At 44.5% G+C, this 14578-nt stretch overlaps 1 protein-coding gene across 4 annotated transcripts in view; it reads left to right on the top strand.

Moving 5' to 3' along the window:
- LOC144595096 (CRACD-like protein) overlaps positions 1 to 14578 on the top strand; it is a 145931-nt gene that overhangs the window by 23743 nt on the left and 107610 nt on the right. For 2 of the 4 annotated variants that reach the window (XM_078402140.1, XM_078402139.1), the window contains exon 1: positions 10436 to 10756. The exons of 1 other annotated variant lie outside the window; for it this stretch is intronic. In XM_078402140.1, the coding sequence (XP_078258266.1) occupies positions 10686 to 10756 (71 nt within the window). In that variant the 5' untranslated portion in view covers positions 10436 to 10685. Of the gene's footprint in view, positions 1 to 10435; positions 10757 to 14578 lie in introns of those variants that run through there. One more of the 4 variants, XM_078402143.1, reaches the window with a different exon arrangement.

The raw sequence follows: 14578 nt of genomic DNA, 5'->3' as shown, positions 1-14578 counted from the left end.
TCGAGGTACACCACATCCACTGACTCTCCCTTGTCAATTTTCCTAGTTACATCCTCAAAAAATTCCAGTAGATTTGTCAAGCATGATTTCCCCTTCGTAAATCCATGCTGACTCGGAACGATCCCGTTACTGCTATCCAAATGCTCAGCAATTTCGTCTTTTATAATTGACTCCAGCATTTTCCCCACCACTGATGTCAGACTAACTGGTCTATAATTACCTGTTTTCTCTCTCCCAAGTGGAATATGAGGTTTTGTTCTTTTAGTATGTATGTTGCCTCACTCTGCCAATAGAGGAGGCCAGGATAGGAAGATCGAGTATGGGAGGAGATTAAAATGGTTAACAACTGGGAGAACCAGCGGGCCTTGGCAGAGCGAGAGCAAGTGTTCAGCGGAACAGCTACCTTCGACTTAGACTTGATCTCGCCGATGTAAAAGAGGACAGCTGGAGACCACCGAATGCAGTAGACGAGGAGGTGAATCTAGCTATATGCAGCTCAGTAGAATCATTAAACGGGAGTCAGATTGAAGATCGTGCAGATAGTGTAACGTAGCACACCTTCTGAAGGGAAGCATCAAGTCAGTTACACTTCCTTGGGTCAGGCAGCATCTCTGGAGAAATAGAAATTTCTATTGTGAATTTCTATTGTGAAATTTCAGGTCGAGACCCTTCTTCAGACCCGTCTCTGTCTGAAGAAGGGTTCCAACCCGAAACGTCATCTATTCCTTTTCTCCAGAGATGCTGCCTGTCCCGCTGAGTTACTCCAGCATTTTGTAAACCAGCATCTGCAGATCCTTCCTACACAGTTATACTTCCTTATCTGGTTCCAGTTTTCAGGAGTGACCTGAGCTTCTAGTTGCTTGCACTTTAATCCCCTTCCCACTCTCATTCTACCTCAAGCATCTTCTATGGAGGCAAAGTGATAGCTGACCTCTCCACAGACACTGCTTTTGATCCACCTTTTACACAGAGAATGGTCGGTGCCGAGGAATGGATTGTTAGCAGAGGTGGTGGAAGCAGGCATGGTAGTGACATTGAGGAGGCATTTGAACAGGCACATGGACAGGCAGGGAATGGGGAGGCATGGATCCTGTGCAGGCAGGCGAGGTCAGTGTACTTTGTCGTCGTGTACGGTACGGACATTGTGGGCTGAAGAGCCGGTCCTGTGCCGTGCTGTTTTATTTTTAATGCTCTGTTCCACAGATGCTGTCTGACCTGCTGAGTTTTTCTAGCATGTTGTGTTATAAATCCTTAATGAGGGAAACAGAGAGATCTGGACAGAATTCTTGAGAATTCACGCAGTGTCAGATAAAGGTTTCATAAATAGGGGATAAAGGACAACAAGTGCAGGAGTAACGCAGAGGGTCAGGCAGCATCTCTGGAGAACGTGGATAGGTGACGTTTTGGGTCAGGATCCTTCTTCAAACTGAGTGTGGTGGGGGGGAGGGTGGGGTGGGGGGAGGGGGAGGGGGAGGGGGGGTGAAGGAAGCTGGAAGAGCTTTCAACACCCCCCCTCCTCCTCCTCCATCACTACAATCAGTCTGAAGAAGGATCCCAACCCAAAAAGTCACCTATCCGTGTTCACCAGAGATGCTGCCTGACCTACTCCTGCACTTTCTGTGTCCTTTTGTTGTGAATCAGCAACTGCTTCACAAAAGAGAACCTTGTACCTCATCTTCATAAAAAAGGTGCGTGGAGTATAAGAAAAAGACAGTGTTGAATGTATTTCAAATATTGGGTTGATAACAGTTCAATTATTGTTTGAAATGTTGAGCACGATTTATAAGTACACTGGTGTGCACTGGTGTGCACTGAACCAACGGAATGGTTACTGTGAACGGTGTCCCTACCCCTGACAATCCACTGTTAAAATGAGGCAACTATGTTTCACAATATAAAGGCTTTCGCTGATAGTCCGTCATCTGAGGCTGATTGTTTATAAGCAGCAATCTCTGCTCTTATCTATGGCAGACTTCTTCCAGTGTTGGAACCTATTCAGGTGAATGCTAAATTGCTTTGTGTGCAATGTATATGTGGACCCGAGCTGCGCTTGCAGACTGCCCTTTGATACTTGACATAAAAAAAAGATTGTAGAGATTAGGAAATGATTTCCTGACTGGTTCGATTGTGGAATGTCTGCTGCAATCTGCTGTGGAATCAGAGCCTGGAAATCCCTTGTAGGGAAATTACTGTCACAGAGAAATATAAAAGGGCACAGTGAGTGAATAGGCAGTGGGTTTAATCTAGATGGCTCACGCAGAGTTAAAGACATGGACAGGCTCAGTGGGCCTAAAGCACTGTTTCTGTACTGTAAGATTCTGTGATTACATCTACGTTACACTCTGGACCGGTTGTAAGGCTTTGCTTTAAACTGGCTCTTAACTGCAGGTGCAGCAGGCAGTGAAGAAAGCGAATGGTATGTTGGCATTCATAGCGAGGGGATTTGAGTATAGGAGCAGGGAGGTTCTGCTGCAGTTGTACAGGGCATTGGTGAGACCACACCTGGAGTATTGCGTACAGTTTTGGTCTCCTAATCTGAGGAAAGACATTCTTGCCATAGAGGGAGTACAGAGAAGGTTCACCAGATTGATTCCTGGGATGGCAGGACTTTCATATGAAGAAAGACTGGATAGACTCGGCTTGTACTCGCTGGAATATAGAAGATTGAGGGGGGATCTTATAGAAACTCACAAAATTCTTAAGGGGTTGGAGAGGCTAGATGCGGGAAGATTGTTCCCGATGTTGGGGAAGTCCAGAACAAGGGATCACAGTTTAAGGATAAGGAGGAAGTCTTTTAGGACCGAGATGAGAAAACATTTCTTCACACAAAGAGTGGTGAGTCTGTGGAATTCTCTGCCACAGAAGGTAGTTGAGGCCAGTTCATTGGCTATATTTAAGAGGGAGTTAGATGTGGCCCTTGTGGCTAAAGGGGTCAGGGGGTATGGAGAGAAGGCAGGTACGGGATACTGAGTTGGATGATCAGCCATGATCACATTGAATGGCGGTGCGTACAGGCTCGAAGGGCCGAATGGCCTCCTCCTGCACCTATTGTCTATGTTTCTATGTTTCCCCGATGATAATTCCCCGTGAACGACGATCAGACGTAAAGGACAAACAAACCTCAACGACGTTCTTCAGTCCCCACCCCCTGGCCCCGCCCTCCGTGCCTGGCCACGCCCTCCGCCCCTGCGGGCCCCGCCCTCTGCCCCTGGCCCCGCCCTCCGCCCCTGGCCCCGCCCCTTCTGAGTTGGATGATCAGCCATGATCATATTGAATGGCGGTGCAGGCTCAAAGGGCAGAATGGCCTACTCCTGCACCTATTTTCTATGTTTCTATGTTTCTATGTAACTGTTGAGTTACGTGTGGGTTGCAAGCACTTCTGAACCCAAACCTTTAACAAGCTTAGTAAAGTAGGCCTTTGAGCTTGTAACAAAGCAATGGGAATGCAGCATATTGATGCAAGATATTAAGTTACACAAATGCTCCCAGTTTACAATGTATTGTATGAGATCCTGGCTCAATCCTGTACACAACCGCTGACTAAGTCAATACAATACTAGACTTCAATACCAATACTAGACTTCAATGTCAAAACAAATAGATCACAAAAATGAATGCCTCTTGCATACTAATCTAGTTACTTGTTCTTAACTCTAGCAATTTCAAAGACAGGAACACTTTGATCAGTTACATTTGTTATGAAAGGCATACATTCTTACCTGAAATGCGCACAAGGCCAATTTTCAAAGCGGATTGTAACGGCAGTTCATGTCGCACAGATATTAAGCAGCTGATCAACTAAGAAATTAAAATCCAGAATTCAAAGGGATTGGTGAATAGAAAAAACACTGAAAACTGTCTCAATCCAGCCGACAAATACATTTGAAAATATAGCATGTAAAATGTTAGGGGCATATCTTATCCAATTCTCTAGGGAGATTAATTCATAAGTTGTAGGAGTAGAACTAGGCCATTCGGCCCTTCAAGTCTACTCCGCCATTCAATCATGGCTGATCTATCTTTCCCTCTCAAACCCCATTCTCCTGCCTTCTCCTCATAACCCTGAATTGATTTAAATGCAAGCTACCCATCCATACCCCATCAGCCATCTCCATGTCATTGATTACAGATGGCCTTTGTGCCAAAAAGATCATAAGTAGGATGGTAGGATGTACTACAAAGTAGAATTGTAGTTATTCTTTCCCCAGCTGAATATATGTTATATATACTAGCAAGCAACAGACCGCTTGGTTAATCTTCTAGATGAGTGTTGTAAATTACAGTAGCTGGAACTTGTTATGGACAGGTTGGTTACCTTAATTCCTACATTCGGATCGTGCAAACACTTTGCAGAGAACTCGCTGTGATGGAGACATGCAACAGGAGAAAGAAGGAAGATGGAGAGATGCATGGGTGCTTTGCTGCAACAGTCCCTACAACTGGAGTCTGAAAAGGGTTCAGACCCAAAATGTTACCTATTCCTTTTTTCCAGAGATGCTGCCTGACCCGCTGAATTACTCCAGCACTTTGTGTCTATTCCTGAAACATGACCTCCATCGCACAAAGCCATGCTGACAATTCCTAATAAATTTGCCTTAACCAACCTGATCTCCTGGTAGCTCAGCACTTCAACTCCCCCTCCCACTCCCAGTCTGACCTTTCTGTCATGGGCCTCCTCCATTGTAATAGTGAGGTCCACCGCAAATTGGAGGAACAGCATCTCATATTTCGCTTGGGCAGTTTACACCCCAGCGGTATGAACATTGACTTCTCCAACTTCAGATAGTTCCTCTGTCCCTCTCTTTCCCCTCCCCTTCCCAAGTTTTCCCACTTTTTCCTGTCTCCTACTACATCCTATTTTTGTCCAGCCCCTTCCCCTGACATCAGTCTGAAGAAGGGTCTCGACCCGAAACGTCACCCATTCCTTCTCTCCTGAGATGCTGCCTGTCCCGTTGAGTTACTCCAGCATTTTGTGATTCCTAATAAATCCATGCTTTTCAAGATATGAATAAGTCTTAAGAATCTTCACCAACGATTTCCCTACCATTGATGAAAGGCTCACCAGCCTATAGTTTCCATTTTGTCCCTGTTGCCCTTCTTAAACAAAGGGACAACTTTGGCTATTCTCTTGCCTTCTACCACCTTGCCCATGGCTAAAGATGATAGAAAGATATCAAGGCCCCAGCAATTTCTTCCCTTGCCTCCCTCTGTATCCAGGGGCCCTGGGGACTCATTAATTATATTAAGCTTTCTTAATATACACAATACTTAATTTCACCGTCATTCACATCGTGTGGCCAGTGGGAGAATGGTGGACACCTTGCCTCCCAGGACCTCACTCTCGTGGTAGGTGGTCTGCTCTGTCTGGTGTCTGGTCCTCCTCCAAAGTCTTCCTACAGACTATGTACACCTCTAGCAAGACGCCAATAACCTTTCCACTGGCGAATTCTGCAGGTTACCCAATGAAACAGCATCCAATCTTTTACTTGTTGAAGAATTTCCAAAATCAATGTTGGTAGATCACAGAAGCTTTTCAGTTGCCCCTCTTTACCCCACCAGCAGCAAAATGGTGCAACTGAAGTGTAATGGTCCTGATGCCCTTACTTTATGAATCACTTTCATCCGGTTGTTATTGGGATATGGAAGAAGTTCAGTCCTGGAGCCCCTTACTCAATAACACTGCAGGGATGCCTTCACCAGAAGTGCCATATCTTCAATAGCATTGATGCATAGGGGGGTTTTGGGGTACAGGTCCATCTATATACTAAAACGCTCATTTGTTTGTTTGTTTGTTTCTGAACTACAGCCAAACGGTACACGATAGCGCACCAATTTTCGGCCCATCTTACTCACAGTCGTCCCTTTGGTGTTAATGGAAGAAGTTTCATTGAAATTGAATTGATATATTTTTAAGTTATTCACATTTTAAAGTTTAAATCTAACTCCGAAGGAGGGAGGGGGGTGGAGGGAGGATAAGGGGGGTTGAGGGGGATGGAGTGGGGGGGATGGAGTGGGGGGGAGGGGAAGGGGGGAGGGTGGGGGGGGGGGTGGGGAGGAAAGGGGAGGAAAGGGTGCTGCACCATTGCAGGAGAGGTTTGGGCCCAACGGGTCCACTTGATCTAGTAGCTTACTGAAAGTGGCAACAGATGTGGATTGAGCGGTAAAGAAGGCGTATGGCATGCATGCCTTCGTCAGTTGGGGCATTGAGTACACAAGCAGGGAAACAAAATGCTACATTGTTAGGTGGCCTTTCTAAAAAATGTCCTAGCAGAATCTTGTGTAACACCACGTGATTTTAGGGTCATTGGTGGTTGAGTTCCCTGTGTTAGTAGCCATATTCCTTTATTCTCTTGCAATGGCTCCTAAAAGCACACAGCACTGTTGTCTTTATGGTATCAGGGAGCGTTGGCAAGAAATGTGTGTGTAGTAGGGAGCATAGTCCTTCTAGAGAGGGAGATGGACGCAGTTGCTTCTTAATGGCACATGTGGGATGGCTTAGCTGTGAGAAGATCACATATGATGAGCTTTTGATGGTTTGCAGGGGACCGCTTGAAACTTACTGAATAGTGAAAGTCCTAGATAGAATGGATGTGGACAGGATATTTCCACAGGTGGGAGAGTCTTGGACCAGAGGCCATAGCCTCAGAATAATAGGACATACCTTTAGAAAGGAGATGAGGAGGAATTTCTTGAGTCGGGCGATGGTGAATCTGTGGGATTCATTGCCACAGAAGGCTCTGGAGGCCGTCAATGGATATTTTATGGCCGAGATTGACAGAGATTGATTAGAGCCATAGAGTATTACAGTGTGGAAACAGGCCCTTCAGCCCAACTTGCCCACACCGGCCAACATGTCCCACCTGCACTAGTCCCACCTGCCTGCATTTGGTACATATCGCTCCAAACCTGTCCTATCCTTGCACCTGTCTGACTGTTTCTTAAATGTTAGGATGGTCCCAGCCTCAACTACCTCCTCTGGCAGCTTGTTACATACACCCACCACCCTTTGTGTGATAAAGTTACCCCTCGGATTCTCATTAAATCTTTTCCCCTTCTTCTTAAACCTATGTCCTCTGGCTCTCGATTCGCCTACTCTGGGCAAGAGACTCTGTGCACCTACCCGATCTATTCCTCTCATGAGCAAGGGTATCAGGGGTTATGGGGAGAAGGCAGGAGAATGGGGTTGAGAGGGAAGGATAGATCAGCTATGATTGAATGGTGGAGTAGACTTGATGGGCCAAATGACCTAATTCTGCTCCTATGACAAAATTAATTTAGAACAGTATATTAAATTACCTCATGAAATCTCTTCTATACATAAAGAAACAGAATGCCTGTCAATTTCTGAAGGGATTTTTATTTGTTAGATGTTGAAAGGAGAGATGGGTGAAAAGGCTGATGGTTTGTTCTAAAGAGCCCATTGTAATTTTGTGATTCTCTTTTGTGTACGTTGTGAATTAAGTTGTGGTTGAACGAGTCAATCTTACCGCTTTTTGTTTAGCTAAAATGAACTTTATTCATAATTTAAAGAATATACAAAGCAAGAACTGTGCAAAATTCCTCTGACATTCTCAGAAGCTATACATACATTCATTAACGTTGTAGTTAGTAATGTTCACAAAAGAACATCTTTATACCAGGCACCCTTGCCACTCCTGGAGTGATTGCTTACGGTCGGACTCCTCAAAGTCTGAGCATGTACATAAAAAAATGTATCGGAGGAGGTGAAAGATTATCTGTAGGTCATGTCATAAGGAATAGAATTAGGCCATTCGGCCCATTAGGTCTCCTCGCCCATTCAATCATGGCTGATCTATCTCTCCCTCCTAACCCTATTCTTCTGCCTTCTCCCCACAACCTCTGACACCTGTTCCAATCCAGAATCTATCTATGTGTAAGATGGAACCGCAGATGCTGGTTTAAAACCAAAGATAGACACAAAAGCTGGAGTAACTCAGCGGGACAGGCAGCATCTCTGGAGAGAATGAATGGGTGATGTTTCCGGTCGAGACCCTTCTTCAGACGAAGAAGAATCTATCTATCTCTGCCTTAAAAATATCCACTGACCTGGCCTCCACAGATTCACCACCCTTCACAGAGAACAGAGAGACTGGTCAAAATTGAGCATGAGCCCAGTGTTCACTGACACGCCTGGAAGGCACCATTTAATTGTAATCGTTGGGGAGAGTTAAATTATTAGGCCTCTTTAATTGTAGTTGGTCATCGACAATTTGTTGTATTTAGCAGGCACGGCGAACAAGGACAGGAACAGATCTAAAGCGGTTTGGTCTGAGAAAGATTTCCATTCTGTGCATTGAATATGGAGGGGAATTGCCCACCCCCACCCTACCTAATGACAGCCATAAATGATGTGCTTACGGGGCTGCTCAGAAGAGACATGTTATCAGTGGAGTGCAGTAGAGGGAGCTTCATTGTCTTCACTTTTGCTCTCCCAGTCCCCAATTGTGCTTGATGATGGCGCTAAGCATCGAACATGGAAAATGTTCTCCACATCAAATCGACTGGCTGAAGAACTAAAGAAAAGTATAAACAAAATCTTTATTTGAAATCAGATAGATTCTTGATTCATATGGGTGTCAGGGATTACGGGAAGAAGGCAAGAGAATAGGGTTCGGAGGGAGAGATAGATCAACCATGATTGAATGGCGGAGTAGACTCGAAGGGCCGAATGGCCTAATTCGGCTCCTATCGCTTGTGACCTTATGACCATTTTTTTTACCAAAGCAGTTGTTTAAAAATAAATAAGATCAGTCTAATTAAACCGTTTTACATTTGCATTCATACAGAATTCCACATTTATTATTTTTTAGTACCATTTAATTTATCAAACATTTACTTGTATCAACAGCACACCATGTTTTAGTTTTTAGTTTTAGAGGTACAGTGCAGAAATAGGGCCTTTGGCCCACCGAGCCCGACCAGCGATCAGCTCGTACACTAAGTGTAAGAAAATAACTGCAGATGCTGGTACAAATCGAAGGTATTTATTCACAAAATGCTGGAGTAACTCAGCAGGTCAGGCAGCATCTCAGGAGAGAAGGAATGGGCGACATTTCGGGTCGAGACCCTTCTTCAGACTGATGTCAAGGGGGGCGGGACAAAGGACTATAGTATACAATAGGGAGAATTTACAATTGTACCAAAGCGAATTTACCTACAAACCTGTACATCTTTGGAATGTGGGAGTAAACTGGAGCACCCGGAGAAAACCCACGCGGTCACAGGGAGAACTTGTCCAAACTATGTCCAGACAGCATCAGAGGTCAGGATTGAACCCGGGTCTCTGGTGCTGTAATACAGCAGCTCTACTGCTGTGCCACTGTGCTGCCCTTAACACCATGTTAAATGAGGCACTGGAAACCATCCACACATCTTACGAAAGGACACAAAGTGCTGGAGTAACTCAGCAGGTCAGGCAGCATCTCTGGAGAACATGGATGTGTATTACCCAGCATCTGCAGATCCTTGTTTCTACACAGGCCTTGCTAAATATCTAATTTACATATATATAGACAATTAAAAATAAAACATTAGAGCACTGCAGCCAATAATACTGCCTTTCATCATATGTGCAATTAAATATGGGCAAATAATTCATGGTTTGAATCTTTTAATTAGACTGTTTTGTAGCTTCCTCAGGGGCTAATTGTTCAGTTACAGAACACCTCTTATTCTGATAAAATAGAGATTGGCTGAAAATGTAACTTATCTCTCCAGTAAGTGAGTCTAAAATTATTTTTACCCACCCAGTCCTGCATCAATTCATCCTGTGTATACAGTGCCTATATGCAGCCCGTTATATTTGAAAACACATCTTTTGTGTCTCTCAGAGATCAGCTTTGGAAGGAGGGCGATGTTGGATATACATATTTTGTGTGTGTTTTAAAAAAAAAATGTTACTACAATTTCAACGGATGGAATGGATTACTGTGTTCTGTGGAGACGAAGAGTAAATGTGACCCCGAAGGAACTCCATTGCCACAGAGTGACAATAGAAAAACACTAATTGAAAAATGCTTAATGTGGCTGTCACTGAAGGAAACGGCCTGTCGGTTCGAGATACCCCTCGGGACATGAATTAGCTGGTGCAATCTGGATTTTCAGGAATAGGGAGTAATTAGCCCACGCTTACTAACACACCCGTTATTGCAAGTCCTTGGAAACATCTGTGCCGCGAGTCTAAAGAGGGAAACACTTTTTGTGTGCGTTGTTGGTTGGGTTGCAACTTTAGTGTTGTTGCTGGCCGAGTTGTCTTTGCGTTGCGTTTCAATGCAAGGAGGGGGAGGCGGCGTTGCCCCCAGCAGTCCAGGGTAACGGCAAACTTATCTAAGAATTCACCCTGTTTCCTAGCAACACTGGGACAGTAATGGTTTTTTGTTGTTGTTGTTTGTTTCCTCTCCCCTCCTGACGGGGAAGGACCGTGCAGCGGCAGGGATGGATGGGATCACTTGGTGCTGGGGGCATTGTCAATTGAACTGAGCTCTCTGTCCTAGAGGCAGCTTTGTCCTGTTTCGCAGCCGAGGGATAAAGGAGCTTAGTCGAGTGCAGCAGACACCCACCACCCCTGAGCTGGGAACTAGTTCTTTACTTCGGAGCGTGGTCCTGGACAAGAACGCTGATCTATTTATCACCCTGGACGGTTTTTTTCCCCAGATGGAAACCACATGAGGAGGTTTTTTGTTCAAAAACACACACACGCCTGGTGTGGCATTTGGACCCAAACCATCAGAATCTGGTAAGGGGCAAAATGAATATTTGTATCGTGCAATGGGAGCTGATTAACGTTGTCGACAAATCTGTTTTATTGAATGACTTGGAAGGAGGTGCTTTTGTTGAAACAAAACCTCGTCTGAAGGCTGATCTGTTGAGGGAATTCATATTGCATTTTTTTGTTTTTTTCTTACTGTGGTGGCGAACTTGCAGTATTCCTCGTTAAAAAAAATTGCAAAGGTTGGGCAAGTGTGAAGGAACAAAGAAGCTAACAATATATTCACATTCTATCATCATTCCGTGTGGTAATGGACACACCATGGGCTCTTTCCAGCATTAATTGCGTGTCTACTTTCTGGAAGTATTTAACCCAACGGAACACAATGCTCCATATTTATATTTCCGAATTGCTGTGTGTGATGTAGCTTTATAATGGAATTTTATTTCTCCTCTCTGGAACTCAAAATAATTTAATTTTTTTTCTCTCTGCACTATTTTACATAGAGTCATAGAATCCTTCGACACAACTTGCCCACACCGGCCAACATGCCCCAGCTACACCAGTCACACCATACCTGCGTTTGGTCCATATCCCTCCAAACCTGTCGTATCCATGTACCTGTCTAACTGTTTCTTAAATGTTGGGCTATTCCCTGCCTCGACTACCTCCTCTGGCAGCTTGTTCCATACACCCACCACCCTTTGTGTGAAAAGGTTACCTCTCAGATTCCTATTAAATCTTTTCCCCTTCACCTTAAATCTATGTCCTCTGGTCTTCGATTCACCTACTCTGGGCAAGAGAATCTGTGCATCTACCCGATCTATTCCTCTCATGATTTTATACACCTCAATAAGATCACCCCTCATCCTCCTGTGCTCCGATGAATAGAGTCCCAGCCTACTCAACCTCTCCCTATAGCTCACACCCTCAGCCCTGGTAACATCCTTGTAAATCTTCTTTGTACCTTTTCCAGCTTGCCAACATCTTTCCTTTAACGTGGTGCCCTGAACCTAACACAATACTCTAAATGCGGTCTCACCAACATCTTGTACAACTGCAACATGACCTCCCAACTTCCATGCTCAATACTCAGACTGATGATGGCCAATGTGCCAAACACCCTTTTTACCAACCTATCTACCTGCGACTCCACCTTAAAGGAACCATGCACCTGTACTCCTAGATCCCTCTGCTCCACAACACTTCCCAGAGGCGTACCATTCACTGTGTAGGGCTTGCCCATGTGAGACTTCCCAAAATGCAACACCTCACATTTCTCTGCATTAAATTCCATCAGCCCACCTGGTCAATCGATCAAGATCCTGCTGCAATTTTTCACAACCATCTTCACTATCTGTGCAGAGAAGATTTACAAGGATGTTGCCTGGACTTGAGGGGCTGAGATACAGGGAGAGGTTGGGCAGGTTGGGACTATATTCCTTGGAGCACAGGAGGCTCAGCGATGATCTAAAAGAGGTATATAAGATCAGTAGGGGAATGCATAGGGGAATGGGCAGGATGATTTTTTTACCCAGTGTAGGGGAATCAAGAGCCAGAGGACATGGGTTTAAGGTGAGAGGGGAATAATTTAATAGAACAGGAGGAGCAACATTTTCACACAGAGGATAGTGGATATATCGGATGAGCTGCCAAAGGAGGTAGTTGAGGCAGGTATTAGAACAGCCTTAAAAAAAGGTTTGGACTGGTTCATGTATAGGAATGGTTCAGAAGAAAATGGGTCATATGCAAGCAGGTGGGACTAGTGTAAATTGGGCATCTGAGTTGGGCCGAAGGGCCTGTTTCCATGCTGTACGACTCTACATTTTTGCTTCTTATTGTGAATGTCCTTAGCTTTGGTGAGGCTATCCTTGGAGTATTGTTCACTCTTTTATCGGAAAGATGCCATTGAACTGGAGAAGGTGCAGAGAAGATTTAGTTGCCGGGACACGAAGTGTATGAGCTATAAGGAGAAATTGGGCAGGCTAGGACTAATTTCCTCAGAGCGCAGGAGGCTAAGGGGCGATCTAAAATAGGTGTACCAGATCATGATGGGAATAGAGAGGGTGAATGCTTAGTCTTTTTTCCCTAGGCTAGGGGAATCAAGAACTAGAGAGCACAGGTATAAAGTAAGATAAGATTTAATGGGAACCTGAGGGGCAAAGTGTGGTGGGTATATGGAATGAGCTGCTAGAATAGGTAGTTGAGTCAGGTACAATAAGAAGACCTTTGATAAGGTTTTGGATATGACCATGGATATGAAACGTTTCAAGTGATATGGGCCAAACGTGGGTAAATGGGACTAGCTTCGTCAGGGCATCTTCGTTGGCATGGATGTTCATATGTTAAGTTCATAAGTGATAGGAACAGAATTAGACCATTTGGACCATCAAGTCTACTCCACCATTCCATCATGGTTGATCTATCTCTCCCTCTTAACCCCATTCTCCTACCACCTCCCCATAATCCCTTATACCCGGGCCTGATCGAAGGGCCTCTTTCCATGCTGTGTGACTTTGACTCTTTTCCTTCTAATTCGACCCAAGCCTAGTAATCATCAGACCTAAGCATATGTCCCTTTTCATACTCAAGCTGCTTTTATTAATCTATCTAAGCCTCTATACCTTCCGACATATGTAGGAGATTATTGGGCTTTCCATGTTTTTATCTGCATTTCCTACATTTGTAGCAATTACAATATTTAAAAATGTCAGTTACTAACTGTAAATACATTTTGTATGGCCTGAAGTCATGAATGCTATATAAATGCAAATTTTCCTTTCAAAATTTAGCAGCAGCTTTGACCTAAGTGTGTGTGTGTGCGCGCGCACACACACACACACACACACACACACACACACACACACACACACACACACACACACACACACACACACACACACACACACACACACACACACACACACACACACACACACACACACACACTCTCTCTCTCTTGAGATCTATATTTTCAAATATGCAGGTCAAATCTTGTGGCCTGATTTATATTGGACTGATTTTGTAATCAATTAAGAACAAGAAGACAGATTATTCTCTGAATGGTTTCAGATTGGGAAAAGGGGAGATGCAACGAGCCTAGGTGTCCTTGTACATAAGTCACTGAAAGTAAGCATGCAGGTACCGCAGGCAGTGTAGAGAGCAAATGGCTTGTTGGCCTTCATAGCAAGAGGATTTGATGAAAATCCCAGAGATTTTCTTACCCAGAGAGTTGTGAATCTGTGGAATTCTCTGCGACAGAAGGCAGTGGAGGCCCATTCACCGGATGTTTTCAAGAGAGAGTTAGATATAGCTCTTGGGGCTAACAAAATCAAGGGATACAGGAACTGGGTACTGATTCTGGATGATCAGCCATGATCATATTGAATGGAGGTGGTGGCTCAAAGGGCCGAATGGCCGACTCCTGCACCTACTTTAATGCAGTTTCTATACCTTCTCAAAGTCCAACTTCGATAGCCATTACTGCTCGGGGATGGAATGGAGGTATAGCTATGCACACACTGCACTCTGAGATAACAAAAACGAATCTTCCAAACGCTGTTTCTTGATTAATTGGTCTTTATTAAAGTAGCACAAATCAAAGAGTAATTCATAACTTTTCATTCTTATCAACTGTTTCTTCTTCAAACAATACAGTAAAAATCATGTAGTCATTACGGTGTGGTCCTTGTGAGTGGCAGTCGTGAGTGTGACTGGCGCGAGTGTGGTAAAAAACTGTATTCTCTCCATCCTCCGAGACTAAACTGACCCACAATCTCTGTCACAAGGCAAACCTCCTCCCATGTAGACACTCCCCATTACGTATCAAATCGCACCCACAAGCATGCA

Source organism: Rhinoraja longicauda, chromosome 7, assembly GCF_053455715.1.
Source record: "Rhinoraja longicauda isolate Sanriku21f chromosome 7, sRhiLon1.1, whole genome shotgun sequence".
NCBI classification, from domain to species: domain Eukaryota; kingdom Metazoa; phylum Chordata; class Chondrichthyes; order Rajiformes; family Arhynchobatidae; genus Rhinoraja; species Rhinoraja longicauda.
The sequence above is the reverse complement of the archived record's forward strand: the minus strand, read 5'-3'. Positions and strand labels throughout refer to the sequence as shown.